This window comes from Bos taurus, chromosome 23 (assembly GCF_002263795.3).
Source record: "Bos taurus isolate L1 Dominette 01449 registration number 42190680 breed Hereford chromosome 23, ARS-UCD2.0, whole genome shotgun sequence".
NCBI lineage: Eukaryota > Metazoa > Chordata > Mammalia > Artiodactyla > Bovidae > Bos > Bos taurus.
In genome coordinates, this window is record NC_037350.1 from 27,421,791 (window position 1) to 27,439,998 (window position 18,208).

Genomic DNA, 18,208 nt, shown 5'->3' on the forward strand with positions numbered 1-18,208 from the left:
CAGAGGCACAGACAAATGTGGGGATCACTGGCTTTTTATTAATTTCATAACTGGGTAATTTCCTATGTAAGGAGAAGGAGAGTGAGCCAAGTACAGCAGAGGGTGGGGTCAGCGCTGGGAGGAGCGCCGGGGATTCCCTAGTGTGGATGTGCCTCTGCCCTGGAATCCTGGAGGCGGGAATGTGTTCAAAGCAAGGAGTGCAGATGGGTCATGGAGGCTGAGGGTGGGCATTCAGAGGTAGGAGACTGGAGAGACAGCAGGTCCTGGCAGGTCAGCAGAGGGCTCGGTGGCCAAGATTAGAGGGGCACAAAGTTCAGGATGCCCTCCAGATGCTGCCTGAGCCAGGGCTGCAGGCGGAAGAGGTTGATGTGGAAATCTCGCGGGACCTTGCCATGGGGCGCAGGTTTGCGGGAGTTCTTACTGGAGCCGCCACAGGGGTTGTAGAGACCCCAGCTCACCAGGCCCACCTAGAAGAGGGAAAGGTTGGAGTGGGGGGCTTCCCCTGTCCCAGCCCCAACCTCCTTAGGTCCTTCAAAGGTCTGCCTCATCCCCCAACAAGGCCAAGATCCCGTGACTCCAGTCCTGCAAACTTCTCCCTTCTCACCTGAAAAAACCTGAGTCTCCGCTCAAGGAAAACTGCTCCTCCAGATTCTCCTACCAGAAAGGAGGGACAGAGACTGTCATCCTGCCAACCATCACCGCTGCATCAGGGCGTGCATGCTGGCCACAAGGGACATCGGTGGCCTTCCCCTGGGGAATCTGGACTCCAGGGTGGGGGTTGGGGATGGAAAGTGGGCGGAGGAGGGGCTCACCCTTGCAGGGACTGTCATCCCCCTGGGTCCCACTGCATAGGAACTGGTCTGTCACCACCTCTCTGACATCTGTCAGGTTGGGGAACGTGGTTTTGTCTTTGAGGACGACCTTGACACAGTTTGTCCACTGCAGGAGGGGCAGAAGAGGACACAAGGATGGAGTGAGCGAGCCCAGGGCAGGGCTTGCTAGGCCCAGGAGGAGGGATGACTTGGGGTCAGAGGTAGAAAGCAGCCAGAGCTAGGGGATACAGAGAGAAATCCCATCCCCACCCTCAACAGCATCCAGAACCTGAGACCCTCACCTCTGACCCTGTCTTGAGATTAATATTCAGCTTATCCCCGTTCAAAGCCACAAAATGAGCGGGAATGCTCACTTGGTTCAGAAGCTCCTTCTCTGCAGTCAAGGACAAGGATGTCAGTGCTGGTCCCTTTACCCAGCATCCTGACCTGGGGACTGCAGCACAGCCCACGATATCACCCCCCAAGCCTTGGTGCCAGTCCCTCCAGCACCGAGTCCAGCGCTCACCATGATCTCGGCAGGTACTGCCTGGGAGTTTCCGCAGAGCCAGGTTGGCCCCCACCGTGCAGGGGAGGCAGATGGGCCTGAGGAGAAGGGCCAGGGTCACAGAGGCCCATCCTTGGTGCCCCCTCCTCCAGGGCTCCCCAGGACACCCTCCCCTATAGAGGGTGCCCTCCCATCCCAGACCCCTGCACCTAGCATGGGTGGACATCTTCACTTTCTGGGTCAGCTTTAGCAAAGCAATGTCATCGCCATAGAACTCTGGGATTCCCTGACTCTTCTTGGAAAAGACATTGAAGCCTGGGGAGATCACTGCCTCCTCAATTTGGAATTCTTTGCTCCCCTGAAAGTTGGGATCCCCTGGAAACAAAGTAGCAGATTAGGCTGGACCAGGGCTCCTGAAGGGGCCAGAGGCTGGGAACAAGGGGTGGGAGCTCTGCCCAGGAGATCGGGAATCTGGTTCGGGCCCTTCCTTACCCACACTGACCCTCCACAGCGTGCGGTCCTCGGCATTGCGGAAGCAGTGAGCGGCTGTCAGGACCCACTGGTCGGAGATGAGGGCCCCCCGGCAGGTCTCCTGGCTCTTGGGCTGCAGGGGGACAGGTAATCTCAGGGACTGCTATGTCTCTGGCTCACGGCCGCACCTCTGGGATCCAAGCCCCATCCCTCTTTCTGTGTACCTTAATAGTGACGTGCCAGGGTGTCCTCTCCTGGGCAGAGGCATTGGCAGACATGTTCCCTACCCCACAGATGGGGTCTGTGAGCTGGGAGACATCTGTGGGTGTGAGGAGCAGATGGTGAAGGAGGCCAGTGAGGGGCAATGTGAGCAGGTGCCATCCAGGGACCCTCAGCCGGCTCCACACTGGCCACCCCCTCCAGAGAGGGGGAAGTGCACTCACCCAGCATGTGCTCGAAGACCTGGCTCAGCGCCTGTACATCCTTCAGAATGAAGGCATGCCTCTCGCCGTCCTTCTTGGACCCCAGGTTATTCAGTTCTTTCCAGTCCACGTGTAGGCTGCCCACACCGATGGCATAGATGTCTGAGGGGGAGGGAATTAGCAGAATCTCACAGTGAGTGGCTATCCCGCAGCACAGGAAGCTGTAGCTGGGAACTCGCTGTGTCCCACGAAGCCCTACGTGAGCGGGATGCCCTCCCCTCTCCTCCACTACCTATCTGACCTCATTTCCTACCACTCCTCCCCTTCAGTCTCTTCCAGTCACACAACCTCTTGAAGTTCCTGAAATACACTCCCACCTCAGGGCCTTTGCACGAGCTTTGTCCCTGCCTGGTTCATTCCTACCCCAGGCTTCCCACATGCTTCACTCTCTTACATTTCTAAGCTTTGATTCAAATGTCACCATCGCAGGAGGCCTGCTGTGGCCTCCTTGTGTAAAACTGCAATGACGCAGACATCTCGATTTCTTTTCTGCTTAACTTTATACCTCAGTGCATGTCACCCTCTACTGTGCCATATGGCTTCCTTATTTATTTTCTGTAATGCCTGGAGTGGGTAGAATTATGTCTTCTCGAAAGGTATGTTCAGGTCCTAACCTCCAGGACCTGTGAATATGCTCATATATATTTGGAAATAGTGTCCTTGCAGATACAATCAGTTAAAGTGAAGTCTCGCTGGATGGGGGAAGGGAGGGAAAGACGAATCTGACACCTTTACAAGAATGTGGAAATCCAAATGCCAACACGGAGAACCATGTGACATCACAGAGATACCTTCAGGGAAGACAGTGATGTGAAGAGAGGCAGAGATTGGGTAATCCTGTCTTCCCTGGTGGCTCAGAGGTTAAAGTGTCTGCCTGCAATGTGGGAGACCTGGGTTCGATCCCTGGGTCGGGAAAATCCCCTGGAGAAGGAAATGGCAACCCACTCCAGTATTCTTGCCTGGAGAATCCCATGGACGGAGGAGTCTGGTGGGCTACAGTCCACGGGGTCGCAAAGAGTCGGACACGACTGAGTGAGCGACTTAACCCCAAGCTAAGGAATGCCTGGGGCCACCTGAAGTTGGACAAGGTAAGGAAGGATTCTCGGAGGTTCTGGCTGGAGCACGGCCCTGTTGATGCCTTGATTTTGGACTTCCTACTTCCTGAGCATGAGAGAATACGTCTCTGTTGTTTCAAGCCACCCAAATTTGTACCCTTTGTTGCCACAGCCCTAAGAAACTAATATATCACCCCCTTCCAGAACGACAGCCCCACGAAACAGGCATTTTCCTCTGTTTGTTTACAGCTGTATTCTTAGAGTGGTGCTTGGCCCAAAACAGGCTCTCGGTGAGGACTTTTAAATGAATAATGAATGAAAAAGAACTCATGATGTAGCATGGAGGCGCAGCTTCAGATCTAGTCATCCTCTACAAAATGCTGGCTCTGGGAGAAGGGCTTGAAGCCACCTCTTCCCATTGGAGGACCTGGATCCACACGACCATCCACACCAACCTCTGAGCCAGTGTGGGTGCCAGTTAGAACTGCCCCAGGGTGGCCACCAAGTCTAGCCTTCTCCCACCCTTTATACCCCTCATAGTCCTTTTATGCAGTTACAGTGGGAGCTGGACGATTATCATGTCCCATGTGTTTTCGCTGAAGAATTGATGCTTTTGAACTGTGGTGTTGGAGAAGACTCTTGAGAGTCCCTGGGACTGCAAGGAGATCCAACCAGTCAATCCTAAAGGAAATCAGTCCTAAATATTCATTGGAAGGACTGAACCTGAAGCTCCAATACTTTGGCAGCTTGATTCAAAGAGCCGACTCTTTGGAAAAGACCCCGATGCTGGGAAAGATTGAGGGTAGGAGGAGAAGGGGACAACAGAGGATGAAATAGTTGGATAGCATCACCAACTCAATGGACATGAGTTTGAGCAAACTCCAGGAGATGGTGAAGGACAGAGAAGCCTGGCATGCTGCAGTCCACAGTGTCGCAAAGAGTCGGACAGAACTGAGCGACTGAACAATAGCAATGTGTTTTCTCTATTTCCCTGAGGTTCCTGCCTCTTTTTAAGAAGGTGTTTTCAAGCATTTAACTCTGGCCCAGTGATGCTAAGGAGTTAGGGAGTGAAGTTTGGATTTTGCCTTCCTTAGCAAGGGTTTTCCCAAAGAAATCTGCTTACCCTCAAGGGGCAGGTGGAGTGGGTGGCATGAGCAGAAAAGAGAGAACCCAAGGGGGAAGTAAAACTTGGGACCTCAAAACAAGCTGCTACCCCTTATCTGAAGCACTTCTCTTTGAAGTTCTTTTCTGGTCAAAGGTGAGAGCAATTTTTGTTTATCTGAATTAGAGGAACTGTTGTTTTAGAGACTGCAACTGCCAAAGCCTTAGTTAACTGCACTGATGGAGAAAAGGCCAGAGACAGTCCCCACAAGGATTCCAGACCTTTTCTTCCTGGAGAGGTTTGTGGAACAAAAGCTGGTGAATGAAAACGACATTGACGTGAGTTTCTCTGTACCAGATAATGTTTGAGCATTTGCCCTTACTGGCCTGAGGTAGGTCCTTGTCCTGTATCCTCCTTACAAGTAAAGAAATGACCCACGGTCACAGCCAGTCAAAGATGAACCCAAGGTTGAAACTACAAACTCTTCAGTGTGATCCTTGGCTGACTGCATACAGAACAACACAGCCTGGGGTCTCAATAGAAATACAGCCGAGGACTTCCCCAGCAGTCGAGTGGTTAAGACTCTGCGCTTCTACTGCAGGGGGTGTGGGTTTGATCCCTGGTCAAGATACTAAGATCCCTCATGCTGTGTACAGTGCAACCCCCCAAAAAAATGAAATGCAGAGAAATATAGCCAAGATGCTGAAACTCCTGGCTATGGGCCTTGGGTCCTCTGCAAAGAGCACAGATTGTGGCAGGGCGGGGGCAGAGGCTCACCCAGATAGTCTTTCCTCTTCTGGTTGATGTTCAAGACTTCTTTGATATTGTCAACAGCCACCTTGGGAGAGCCGCCCATGTTGGACTTTCCTGGATCAAGGAGGGAAAAGAATTGTTCATTAAGATGGATGCAGCATGATCCCCTCAGCCCTGGAGAAGTAGGGAGGCATTCATCCTGGGAGCCTCAACACTTACACTCCCTGCTGGAGTTTCGAGATACATTCTTCACAGAAATTCTTTAGCGCTGGGTCAGGGGCATCTTTATACTTTATCTCATTTGATTCTCGTGCAGCCCCTGTAAGTGTGGGTCTCCTCATGTTATAGATACCAAATTTGACTTCTAGAGGAGCTGTGTGATTTGGGCAAAATTAAGATAAATGGCAGAGCCCTGATCCACTATCCAATCTGCCTTTCATCCATGGACCTCAACATCACTGCTGCACACGTCCCACCCAACTCCCTCTAGGTGACCTCCCGGGTGGCAACAACGAACACATGATCATAAAGCACTTTTACACAAAGTACTTATTGCTCTTCGTAAAAATTGTGTAAGGGGACTTCCCTGGAGGACCAACGGTTAAGACTCCGCACTTCCACTGCCAGGGGTTCAGGTTTGATCCCTGGTCGGAGAACTAAGATCCACATGCCATGCGGTGCAGCCAAAAAATAAACAAATAAACTATATACAGAAAAGAGGGCAGCTTCCATTATCAGTAATTGTCGTGGTTGTCATTACCATCATCGTCAACATTGTTTCTACTTTAGAAATAAGAAACCAAGGCCTGACATGGCAGAGGGAGAACCAGAAGGCAGGTCTTCTGATCCCACATTGCTGCTCCTTCCACGGTGCCAGGCTCACTCACAGAGACAACAATACCTACCATCTGTCAGAAGGATGATGGCATGTCGGATTTCCTGCCAGGCCCCTGGGTTCATATGGGGCCGATTCATTTGGTTATTCATCATTATATAGACAGCGTGGAGGGCCTCGTAGATGTTGGTCCCAGTTCCATTTTCATGGTCTGGAATATGTGAAGATGAAAAGCTGTCTTAGAAACTTTCCACTTACCACCTGGGAGAAGGGAATCACTTTATTTTCTCCAAACACTGGAAAATGCAATTATCAATTGATTTGATAAAGACAGACCTTTGATATTCAGTTAGAGATTTGGCATCATTGCCCGTTCAAATATTTCAAACCTTTCCCTTTAGAAATGCTCATTGCACAACAGCACTAAAGGTCATTCTAAAAGCCCAGGATTTGAAGATGGGGTTCCCAAAGACAGTGGATTGTTTCAACCGGCTGCTACCTACCACCCAGGTAGTTTCATAATGACATGAGGAGACTATGAAAACCAGACCATGTGGTTCAGGGAGGAGCTGAAGACCTGCACGATGCTTTTGGACACATAGCACATGTGAACAAGCCAGGTGTTGGTAGGAGCTGCAACTCCCCAACCATGAGCCTGACTTGGAAGCCACCCCAATCTAAGGAACCTTAGGCCCAGAACCCTGGGACCTGAATGCCACCAAGAGGCCTCTCTCTGGAACTTGTCTAGAATCTCTGCAGGCACAAAGAGCCCATCCTCTACTGCCACTCCCATCACCTTCATTTGATGACATCATACCTTTATAGTTGATATTTCTCAGACTGTTCTCCACTTCAGTCACATCCCGGGATCTGTCTTCCAAGACAGACATGATGATTTTGGGCTTTGATGCAAAAGTGATGATGGCGACACTAACCTTGATCTCAAAGCTGAAGATCTGTGAAGGGCAAGTGAGAGGGTGAAGGGCCCCCAGACCAAAAAAAAGATGGTAAGAGAGCCAGCAATGGGCCCTGGAGGAGACAGAGAGCCTAGACAGAGATCGACAGAGTCAAGGCCCATGGAGAATCCCTTCCTGGGAGGTGGCTGCTTAAGGAAGCCAGGAAACTGACAGTTGTTGGTCCTCTCCTCTGTTTGACAGGTTCACTCTGCATTTAATCCTCATATCAATGATGTGAGGGGTCGTGATGGTCCCTATTATATAGACGAGGGTGCTGAGACTTGTTGCCTTGCCCCCGATCACACCACTGGTGAAAGATGGAGGAAGAATTCAAACCTATCGGCACTTGCCTGTAGCATTTTATAGCCTCGTGGCTTAGTGGCTTACTTAACTTTACATCTGAAGAGAGAAACTAAGGAGCACAAAAGCTGCCTTCTTTCCAATGGAGCAGGGAGGGAAAACACATAACTACAAAAACTATGGTGAAAAGCATAATTCCCAAGCAAAGTCCTGGCAAGAAATGTAAACCAGGGGTTTCCAAACTCTTCTGTTCATGCATTCCATCAGCAGAAACATTCTGAGCACATACCTCAATATAGGTATATATATTTATAAAGTATACTTATAAAGTGTATCATTGTTCAGATATATTGTACACATTTTAAAATGTATGGAAAAGAGTGAAATTTTAAAAGGAAACTATTAAGTTCTTCATTTCAGTTAAATTACAGTTATTCCACATGATTACTAGTATTTTTCTGCCACACACACCCCCACAGACTGTTTTGGGTACCCCTTCGTGAAGATCATTGTTCTAGAATTCCTGAAAAGAGGGATCTCAGCCTCGTTCATCTTTGTGGTCTCCCAGGAGCCAGAATAGTGGTTGACATATAGTAGGTACCCCAACAGTGTTTGTGGAATGAAAAATAGTATCCTCTAAATTCATGATCCATAGCATGTGTATAATCTGGGAAGACTTCTTGGAGGAAGTGGGTTGCAAATGGGATTCTGAGAAGGGAAGGAGACAGAGACAGTGCAGGAAGGCAGCCGATATCCGCAGGCTCCTATTTCCTGACCCTGTCCACCATGCGGGAGGCGCTGTCCTTGAAGATTTCAAAGTCATCTTTGGACACACTCTGAGAGGCGTCCAGGAGCAGGTAGAGGTTCAGGTGACCGGAACGCTGGATTTGTATTTTGCGGCCCAAGTTTTCTGGGAGAAATGTGAAAGGGGGGAGATTCAGACCTCCACCGCTCACCTGCTCTCTAGCCAAGGCGATCAAACCCCTCTGCCTCGCCTCTAGTCAACTCAGCCCCAGTGAGCCCACAGGAGGCTCCTGCCCCGCCCCCAAGCTTGCCCCGCCCCTGCTCCCGCCCCGCCCCTGCCACGCCCGCCTCAAGCACTCACGTTTCTTCTTCTGCTGGATGGGATTGGTGGTTGCAAGTAAGTGGGAGAAGGAGGTGCCCAGGGCGGGGGCTACATCCTCAGGAAAGTCGTAGGAGTAGGGCTCTGTGGGGAGAGCCGATGGGGTCAGCTGGGCCCGGGGGTCGGGGCCCAGCAGTGTCCGCAGGGCCAGAGTTGCTACTCACGGCGGCAGATGGCCTCCGTCCCACTCCAGACCCCGTCGTCCTGGCACTCGCGCTCCGCAGACCCTGTCAGCACCAGATTCGAGGAGCAGCGGTATCTGACCTTGTCCCCAAGGCCGAAGCGAGACCCGGTCCGCACTGCACCCACGGAAATGCCCGGGTTGGGGCAGTGACTGGCTGCGAAGAACAAAGGAAGATGAAGGTGAACAGGGACTCGCCTCCTCAGCCTCCGGACTCCGGACCTGGCTGGCCCACCCTCTCCTAGGCTCTTCCTCCTCTGGAAACCCTCAGAGCCTCTGCGGGTCCCTTGGCCTCTCCCTTGGGAGACATCATACCTGTACTTCCCAGGGGTGCAGATGGAAAAACCTGAAGTAGGGGAAAGGTTTAGAACTCTGTGGCCTCAATGGCCACCTAAAACATCCCAATCCCAACCCAGGGTCTCTGCTAGTACCATACCAGAACCTCAGGGAAGACGGCGGCTAAAGAGCCTACCCCTCCACAGAGAACATTTGCAAACAGTGAGACATCACTACACACCCACCAGAACTGTTAAAACTAAAAAGATGGGCAATTCCAGGTGTCAGAGGACAACCAGAGCTGCTGATCTATCGAGAAACTGTTTGCAGCCTCTACTAAAAGAAAACAGATGCCAACCTGTGACCCAGTAACTCCACTCCCAGATAATATACTCGAGAGATAAGTGTCTAGTGCACCAAAAGTCACATATAAGTGTGTTCATAGAGCTTTACTCACAATAATCAAAAACTAGAAGTAGCCAAATGCTCGCCAACAAGAGTGCATAGATAAACTGTAGTATGTAATGGAACTACACAGCATAAAAAAAATAACAAACTGCTGATACACAGGGAAACATTGATAGATCTCCCAGGCAGAATGTGGAATAAAGGAAACCAGATGTGAAAGAGCACAGTCTGTCTGATTCCACTTGTATGAGGTGTAAGAATAAGCTAAACGAATCTATGGAGATACAAGTCAGGAGAAGGTTACCTTGTGGAAGGGGACAGGAGGGAGCCTCTTGAGATGATGAATACTTGGTTTTGGTGAATACTTAAAATCTGTACACTTTAGATAGATTCAACCTCAATTTTCAAGTGAATTATATTTATGTTTGAATAAATGGCTGTTGTCAAAGAATCAAGGCTATGACTGGAAAGCCAGCAGCTGGGCTCCAGGTGAGGATACAGTCCTACCGCCTTGTGACCTCTGAGTCCTCTGTATTATGTATTTAGAATTGTGATCTAGGAAGCTCCTAAAACCTACAGGCAAACGTAGCTCCAGGGAATCCCAGGAACCCCACTTCTGTCAAGCAGCACCCCCCCGCCCTAAATCTTTCACAAGGGCAGTAATGACCATAACAAAAGTATATGTGGTGTCAGCAGATTCCAGGAGCTGTTTCACAGGCAACTCATCTGATCCAGATGGCAACCCCCTGCAGTCAGTACTCTCACCATCTCCATTTTACAGGTGTGAAAACTGAGGCACAGAGAGGTTAAATAACCTCCCCAAAGGCTGTCAAAATCAAAGCTGGGCTTGGAACTCAGACTGGCTCCACAGGCAAGGCAGCTGAGCACAGCACTTGATTGCCTTCATCACATCCTCCCTGCAACAGCCCAGGGGGAGCAGGTACCAGCCTGGCTTGGAGGCATTGGGAAAAGGTAGACAGAGCATTTGCAGCCTTGATGCTGGACCCAAACCTTAGCACCGACTTCCTTGAGCCAGGAGCCTAACAGGCTGGAGATGTGCGACTATAGACCTCAATTGACCAAAACCTAGGATTATGATTTTAGCACCAGAAACACCTGGTGCCTGACCCCACACATGCTCCCTGGGCACATAGCTGGCTCCAGGGCTCCTGGGAGACCCCTGCCCCCATGCAGCCATGGGTCAGGCCACTCACCACCATTGTCACACACGGCCGTCTCGCCATCCCACATGCCGTTGGGCCGACACTGCCGAACAGCTGAGCCCCGCAGGGTGAAGCCATCCTCACATTCAAAGCTCAGGTTGCCGCCCACTGGGTGGGACCCCAGCCGTGGGATGTACACACCGTTCTCAAAGGAAACAGGGGCTGGACAGCGAACAGCTGGAGGGAGAGAAGGGGATGATAATACAGGGATGGAGGGATGACACCTGGACTGGACACCAAAGTGGGTGATATTCAGCTTGGAGGCATGGCAAGAGCCAGCTGCTTGTCAAAATATTAGGTGGATACCTGTAAAATTGCTACTTTTGACAATTGGTTGAATATTAGCAATTTCACATAGTTCAATCTAATAGATTTAAAAACAGTTACTTCTCTCAGCCCCATGAGGACTATGACCACCCCAGTCCCTCCCTTGGTGTTCTCCAATGTCCCAGGAGTGGGTAATAGAGGGGTGACATGCGGCAAAACAGAGGACGCCAGGACCATTCAGCATCCGTTCTGAACGGTCAGTACCGTGTGGCAAATTGTCAAACCTCTAAACATCATCCTTGGCTTTAGTACCCCACAATCTCCATCATAGCCTGCCTCCAACGCCTTGCTGTGGGCAGTAGACATTTCCTTGCTATTTTGAAAAGCCCTGTGGAAAAGGAGCTTTGCCACCCCTTGAGTCACATTAAGCCCCATGCTGAGTAAACTAAATAGGAGTCCCCAGGGAGGCCACTGGCAGGGAGCCTCACGTTTGCAGATTGCCTTTGTCGACCGAGTGGATCTCGGGATTTGCCACTGTCCGTTGCTCTTGCACAGCCTTGTCACCACGGGGTATGGGTAATGGCCCAGGGGGCAGGAGTAGGTGAGGATACTCCCAGGGTTCCAGCCGTTGCTGAGGGTGAAACTGCCACCAGAGATATTCACGTTCTTGGGGCAGGAAAGCGCGGCTGTAGCCAAACCTGCAGGCATGGGAACACGACTCAGAAATGCAGCAGAGAAGGAAGGCACGGATTAGAAAAGGAAAGCAGAAGGGGCTGTCCATTTCACACGTGGAAACTCAGTCTGGTGGCACCAGCCCAGCCCCACAGGACCCCAGCATCTCCTCTCCTCTGCTCCTACCTGGGTACAGGGGCAGCAGGCAAAGTACGGCCATCAGTGGGTCCATGGTGTCTACCTCAGGGGCAGGGACAGGCAGAGAACCAGGAGAGGGAAAAGGTCATCTGACTTCCCGAAAACCAGAGCTGGCTCAGCAGCTGCTTCATCTGCTGCCAGAGAAAGAAAACTAGGGAGTGGCAAGGGGGAATGTTCCCTTGTTGGGGGTGGGGAAGAGGGGAACATAATCAGGGATTGGGGGCTGAGCTGAGGGGGTGAAAGTTGGCCCTGTCTCCCTAGTCTCCACACATCCCTAGAGTCAGTCGATCTGCACCACAGGCGATGCCCACTGCTCCCCCACCTCCGCTGCCTCTCAGACACACGTGCCCACACACTCCTACATGAATAGTCAAAGCACACAAACCAACTGAGATTGCAAAACATTTTATTTAAGTAAAGTTTCGGTTTTCTTTTGGGTTTTCCCAAGTGGATGTTACGAATACTTCCTCAGAGCCTAGGTTAATATTGTCTTCTTCAACATAAGCCCCCAAGGGATTACACTAATTGTCTTAAAAATTCTTGATGCCTAGGAGGATTCACCATCTTTTTCTTCCCTTAGGGATAAAAATGAAATCAACACTTAGAGACAAGAAAAAGGTTGAGAACAGTTTTAAGGAAAGTCCAGTAGATAAAAATTCCCTAACTTATAAAAAATAAATCTGGGTTGATTATTCAAAGAAGTGAAAATATTTTTAGATTTGGAATGTGCCTTTAAATTGCAATGTGCATGGGACTTCCCTGGTAGTCCAGTGGTTGAAAATCTGCCTTCCAGTGCGGGGGACTTGGGTTCGATCCCTTGTGGAGGAACTAAGATCACACATGCCACAGGGCAACTAAGCTTGCCACCACAACTACTGAGCCCACATGCCTCAGTGGAGACTTGATGCAGCCAAAAAATAAATAAAATTAAAAGCAAAAGAAAAAGATTAAATTACCAGCCATTAAGAAAAATAAAATTTTTAATTACAATGTGCATTTTGTAACTCTGAGCTACTGCGTTAGCCTCCCCATCCCACAGAAGTCTTTAATATTCATCAAACAATGGGTACGTGCTAAGTAGCTTCAGTCGTGTGCGACTCTTTGGAACCCCAGGGATCAAACTCGCATCTCTTAAGTCTCCTGCATTGGCAGGCAGGTTCTTTACCACTGGCACCACCTGTTTAATAACATAATGAATGTCTTCAGAACTGAGAACACTACATTTAATATCACTTGGTTTATAAGGAGTAATTCCCTTATAGACAAGAGGTGTGTATCATTGCAAATTTCAAGTCACTGATATGCCTCCTTTCCTCTGAAACATCTTCAAACTCATCCCACTTTTTGAGCTCCTTTGAGTAGAGGAGCACAACAGCGTCGGAACTGGTGGAGCTGACAGAGAAACAATAGTTGAATGAACTGGAAGAATGTGGGGTTAAGTATAATAATAAGATTAGTCAAAGATGAAGATGAAACATCTCTGAAGTGATCATTTAAGTTCATAAAAACTCTTTTGATTTACAAATAACTTCTCAGAAATGCACGTACACAAGTGAACACTGTGAATACACAAAATCAGTTCCTTGGACAAAATTGACTGAATGCAGGAACACCCCTGGTGTTGCAGTCCCAAAACTGCTGCTGTGACCGAGCTGCAGGTGCTCCCTCTGTACCCAGTACCTGCTCTCCCTCCTCCTACAGTAAGAGACGTTTAGCAGGACATACAGTCACCCAGCTAAAGACTACGTTTTCCAACTTCCCTTGCAGCTAGTGTCCTGGTGACAAGATTCTGGCAATAGAATGTGAGTACAACTGATGTGTGTAACTTCCAAGTAAAAGGCGAGAATTCTCCCCATGCCGACCCCCATTCCCATGGGCGGGAATATGAACCTGATGGTGATTCAAGAGCAATATCCTGGGGATAATAGAGTCAACAGATAGAGGAGCCTGGGTCTCTGACACTGTGTTGATGTTATACCAGTTCTGCTGACCTGCTCAGATTTTTACGAGAGAAAAAAATTACTTTCAGAGTCATAAGTATTAGAGATGTTCTGGCTTTGTCTCCTTTCTATCATGTAGTAGGTTTGAACTTCCCCATCCACTTGCTTTGACCAGTGAAACATGACTGTAAATGACATGTACCACTTCTAGATTCCCTGGTGGCCCAGACGGTAAAGAATCTGCCTGAAATGCAGGAAACCTAGGTTCGATCCCTGGGTCAGGAAGATCCCCTGGAGAAGGGAATGGCTACCCACTCCACTATTCTTGCCTGGAGAATTCCATGGACAGAGGAGCCTGGCGGGCTACAGTCCACAGGGTTGCAAAGAGTCAGACATGACTGAGCAACTAACACTTCACTTCTAGATGGAAGTTTTGTAAGCCTGTGCAGTCTTCCTCGTGCTCTTTCCCTCTTCATGGCAGTGTTTGAGAAGATTGCTCTATCAGCCTAGACCCCTGGGTAACACCCAGAGCAGAACCCATGCTGACCCTTGGCAGATAGGCAATGTGAGCAAAAAAATAAACCCTTGTTGTGTTAACCCACTGCATTACCACTGCAGTAGGGAAAAAGATGCCCCCGGTTATTTAGGGGCTTAAAGAAATGATTTCTTGTTTCTCATGATTCTGCGGATTGGCCACATGGTTCTGGCCTGGGCTCACACTCACAACTGCAGTCAGCTGAGGGCTGAGTTTAGCAGGTAACAGCAGGACCCGTGGCCTATCACCCATCGCCCCTCACAGCATGGCAGTCTCAGAACAGCATTACAAGAGATCCAGAGCACACATTGCGAGGTCTCTTGAGACCTACCCTCAGAAGTCACGAGACATCACTTCCACCACATCCCATTGGTCACAGCAGATCACGAGGTTATCCCAGGTTTACAAGTGGGGGAAACTTCACCTCTTGATGTGAGGAGTGGCAAAATCATCTTGCAAAGAAGCATGCACACTGGAATAAGAGAGATTTGGGGCCATATTTTGCAAACCACTGTGGCAATGAAGATTAGAGGGTTGTTTATTATCAGGACATCATGAATCCTCACTCTGAATACTTAAACCACTGAGTTATGGGTGCCTCTTAAAGCTGCTGCTATGGACTGAATTAGAGCCCCTCCCCAAAAAATGTGTATGTTTAACACCTTACCCCCAATGTAACTATATTTGGAGATGACATGGCCTGTAAAGAGGTAATGTGTGTTAAATGAGGTCATAAGGATGAGACCCTGATCCAATAGGCTTAAGTCCTTAAAGAGACACCAGAGAATTTTTCCCCCTCCCTCCTTCTGCTCTCCCTTCCTCCTTTTCTTCTCTCTCTCTCTCCACACACGTATATCCCTCCTGCCCTTGTGCAAAGAACTGCCTACAAACCAGGAAGAGAGCTATTACCAGAAACTGACCATCGTGGCACCTTGATCTCCGGAACTATGAGAAGATAAATTTTTGTTTAAGCCACCCAGTCTGTGGGGTTTTTTTTATTTGTTTATTTTATGGCAGCCCAGGCAGAAAAATATTGATACATCCGCCTAGCTCATATATAATAGCTGTCTTGAAAAGAAAGGCCCTTTCTTTCATGAGTTTCTCTCAGTATTTGTTGAGTTAAATAAACTCTTCAGAATGTATCAGAATCTACTCTCCCTTCTTTCTTAAGTCATAAAGCTCACAAGTTTTTCACTGGACCCATGGAGTATGCTTTTGAGAAAGGAGTGTGATCCTCAATTTTTATCTTCTACTTCCCACCCGCTGGAATACAGGCAGGCTAGTGGAAATCTGAACAGCCACCCTAGACCACAAAATGGAAGTCATGTTGATAATGAGGGAGGAACAAAGCTCTAGAAATCTTGCCCCCTGGTCCTCTAGGGCTCTCATAAGTGCCCCAGAACTCATGCTCAGACCATTTAAGCCAGTGTTATTCTAGCTTTTGTTTCTGCAACAAAACCTTTACCTAACCAATATTCTTAGCCAGAAATCAGGATGGGAGCCAAAGGCAACACCCAGGGACATGTGTTTATCAGGGCATAATATAAACTGTTGTAATAAAGACAATCCAAAATATAGTGACTTAAATAAGATAGAAGTTTACTTCTCTCTCAAATAAGAACCTCACTGTAAGCAGACAAGGTGATATGGAAAGGGTGGCCCTGGCTGGCAGGACAGGATTGCTCATCAGGATCATTCAGGACCCCATGCTCCTTCCATCTCATGGCTCTGCCATAACCACTGATAACTGTTCTTGTCTGTGTGCTTGAAACAGATTTCCATCAAGTCTGCATTCCAGCTCTAAAGAAGTGCATGAAAGAAGTAGGGGGCAAGTAACAACGTGGAAATTCACCCAGCTCTTCCACTCATAGTCCATTGGCCAAAACTCGGTTAAATGGGAGGCTGGGAAATGTGGCCTCTGGTTTGTCTATCACGAGCTCAGCTAGAACTCTGATACTATATAAGCTGAGAATGGATTTGGGAAGACAACAAGCAATATGCAAGAGGAGGTCAACTTTGATGGGAAACTGCGGGAGCATCACACTGCATGGTGACAAATAAAGTGAACAAAGAAAGAGTGGGCCACCAGAGTTGATTTGTTAGTCTAGTTCTCTTTGGGCCCGAGCCCAGTGTGGAAGGGCCATGATCTGAGATACTCCGGGGCTGAAGACACCAGATCTTTATTCCCCTCTCTAGGCTTCTAAGTAGCCTTTCAGTAGACCCCGTTAGATGAAAGTGGCTTATCTATTAATTGTACCATTAAAAACCTGGCAAGAAACTTCTGTGGAAGTCCAGTGGTTAAGACTCCACGCTTCCACTGCAGGGGGCATGGATTTGATCTCTGGTTTGGGGAACAAAGATCCCATATGCTGCACACTATGGTCAAAAGATAATAAAAATTATTTTTTTTAAAATGTACCAGCAGATCTTGTGTCTGGTGAAGTGGTTTAAAAAAAAAAGATTTTAAAAAATGCTTCGCAAATGCAACTTGTGTGTTCACTCCAGATGACAGAAAAGAGGTGCGTGCGTGCTAAGCCGCTTCAGTCATGTCTGACTCTGTACGACCCTAAGGACCACAGCCTGCCAGGCTCCTCTGTCCATGGGATTCTCCAGGAAAGAATATTGGAGTGGGTTGCCATGTCCTTCTCCAGGGGATCTTCCCATCTCTTATATCTCCTACATTTGCAGGTGAGTCCTTTATCACTAGCAACTGGGAAGCCCAGAAAAGAGGTAAATAATGCCTAAAAGGACAGACCTTCCATTCCTGTCAGCTTCTTCTGTCTTGTCCACATTTCTTCTCATCAGTCCAAGGCTTCTAATATCTATTTCCAGGAGACCAGGTCCAAAGACAAGAAAGCAAGGTCCATATTCTGCAACTCATTTGCGATTCACAGGTTAGAAAAAGGAAATGATGGCCTCTCGGGATGCCTTACTAGTCCCATGGGGAGCTCAGAACCTCACAACTGAAACTTTCCTAGAAAAAGTGGCTGGTTGTTAAGACAGGCAGAGCTACTGTAGTATCCTCTCCGCCTGGCCACCGTCTACTCCTCGTCCAGTCCTGACACTTAGACATGGACTTGATATTCCAGGATCTGCCACCCTCAGACTTCCATGACAACTGCAGAGCTGAGTCCCACTTCCAGATCAACCCCTTGTTTAGGAAAAGAGTCTGACCTATCCTGGTTTGAAGCCTGCTGTGTGATTTGAGCTGAGGATTCAGTATTACTCAACTTCCCTGGTGGTCTTGTAATTAAGACTCGTTACTTCCACTGCAGAGGGCATGTGGTTCAGTCCTTGATCAGGGAACTAAGATCCCACATGCTGATCCCACATGCTTTGGGGAGCAGACAAAACAAAACAAGTAAACCCATGAGACACTTTGTGTTTGTAACGGCTCCATCATTGCCCCTCTCACATCCCTTGGGTCTCACTAGTAGGTCATGCCAATGACAGCAAGCTCTCTCTCTCTTTGTCTGAGGGTTTCTTGGGTGTCCTGTCCCATCTATGCATAGAAAACTGGAATTGCCAAAGAATTAAGACCCCCCTGAAAGCAGCCCCCAGGCTGACTGCATGAGGTGGGGATATACATATCCCAGCCTGCTCACGCCCGCCATGGGATAACTGATACTGATATTCAGCAACTCCAAGGTTCCTAACCACTACTTGCCAACAATTTGAAATCACTAGATAGATAACACATTCTGCCTTGGCTTCTTTCCTTCCCTTTCCTACCTCCCTACTCCCCAACCCATGTTTCCTGGAACCATCTCCCTAATGTACTCTCTACACTTGAATCCTTGTCTGGGGGTGCTTCTAAGAGAAGAAGATAAATTAACAGGAAACTGCTATGTGCCACATACTGTTCTAAATCCTTTGTAAGTAGGACCTCACTTAATCTATACAATAAGCCCAAGTCACAGGTTTTACCATTATCCTCTTTGCTGCTACTGCTAACTCACTTCAGTTGTGTCCGACTCTGTGCGACCCCATAGATGGCAGCCCACCAGGCTCCCCCGTCCCTGGGATTCTCCAGGCAAGAACACTGGAGTGGGTTGCCATTTCCTTCTCCAATGCATGAAAGTGAAAAGTGAAAGTGACGTCGCTCAGTTGCGAC

The 18,208-nt window shown here is 48.8% G+C and overlaps 1 protein-coding gene across 4 annotated transcripts; it reads right to left on the reverse strand.

Moving 5' to 3' along the window:
- Positions 1-18: 18 nt before the first annotated feature.
- Positions 19-11,689, reverse strand: C2 (complement C2). Of its 4 annotated transcripts, NM_001034492.1 has the most exon segments (18): positions 21-467; positions 605-654; positions 813-939; positions 1,115-1,206; positions 1,339-1,415; positions 1,527-1,692; positions 1,810-1,921; positions 2,013-2,107; positions 2,232-2,372; positions 5,205-5,294; positions 6,086-6,226; positions 6,833-6,971; positions 8,048-8,181; positions 8,377-8,478; positions 8,559-8,732; positions 10,474-10,659; positions 11,238-11,447; positions 11,608-11,689. In NM_001034492.1, coding segments are annotated over 18 exon segments (2,253 nt in total). In that variant the 5' UTR covers positions 11,654-11,689; the 3' UTR covers positions 21-296.
- Between the last annotated feature and the right edge of the window lie 6,519 nt (positions 11,690-18,208).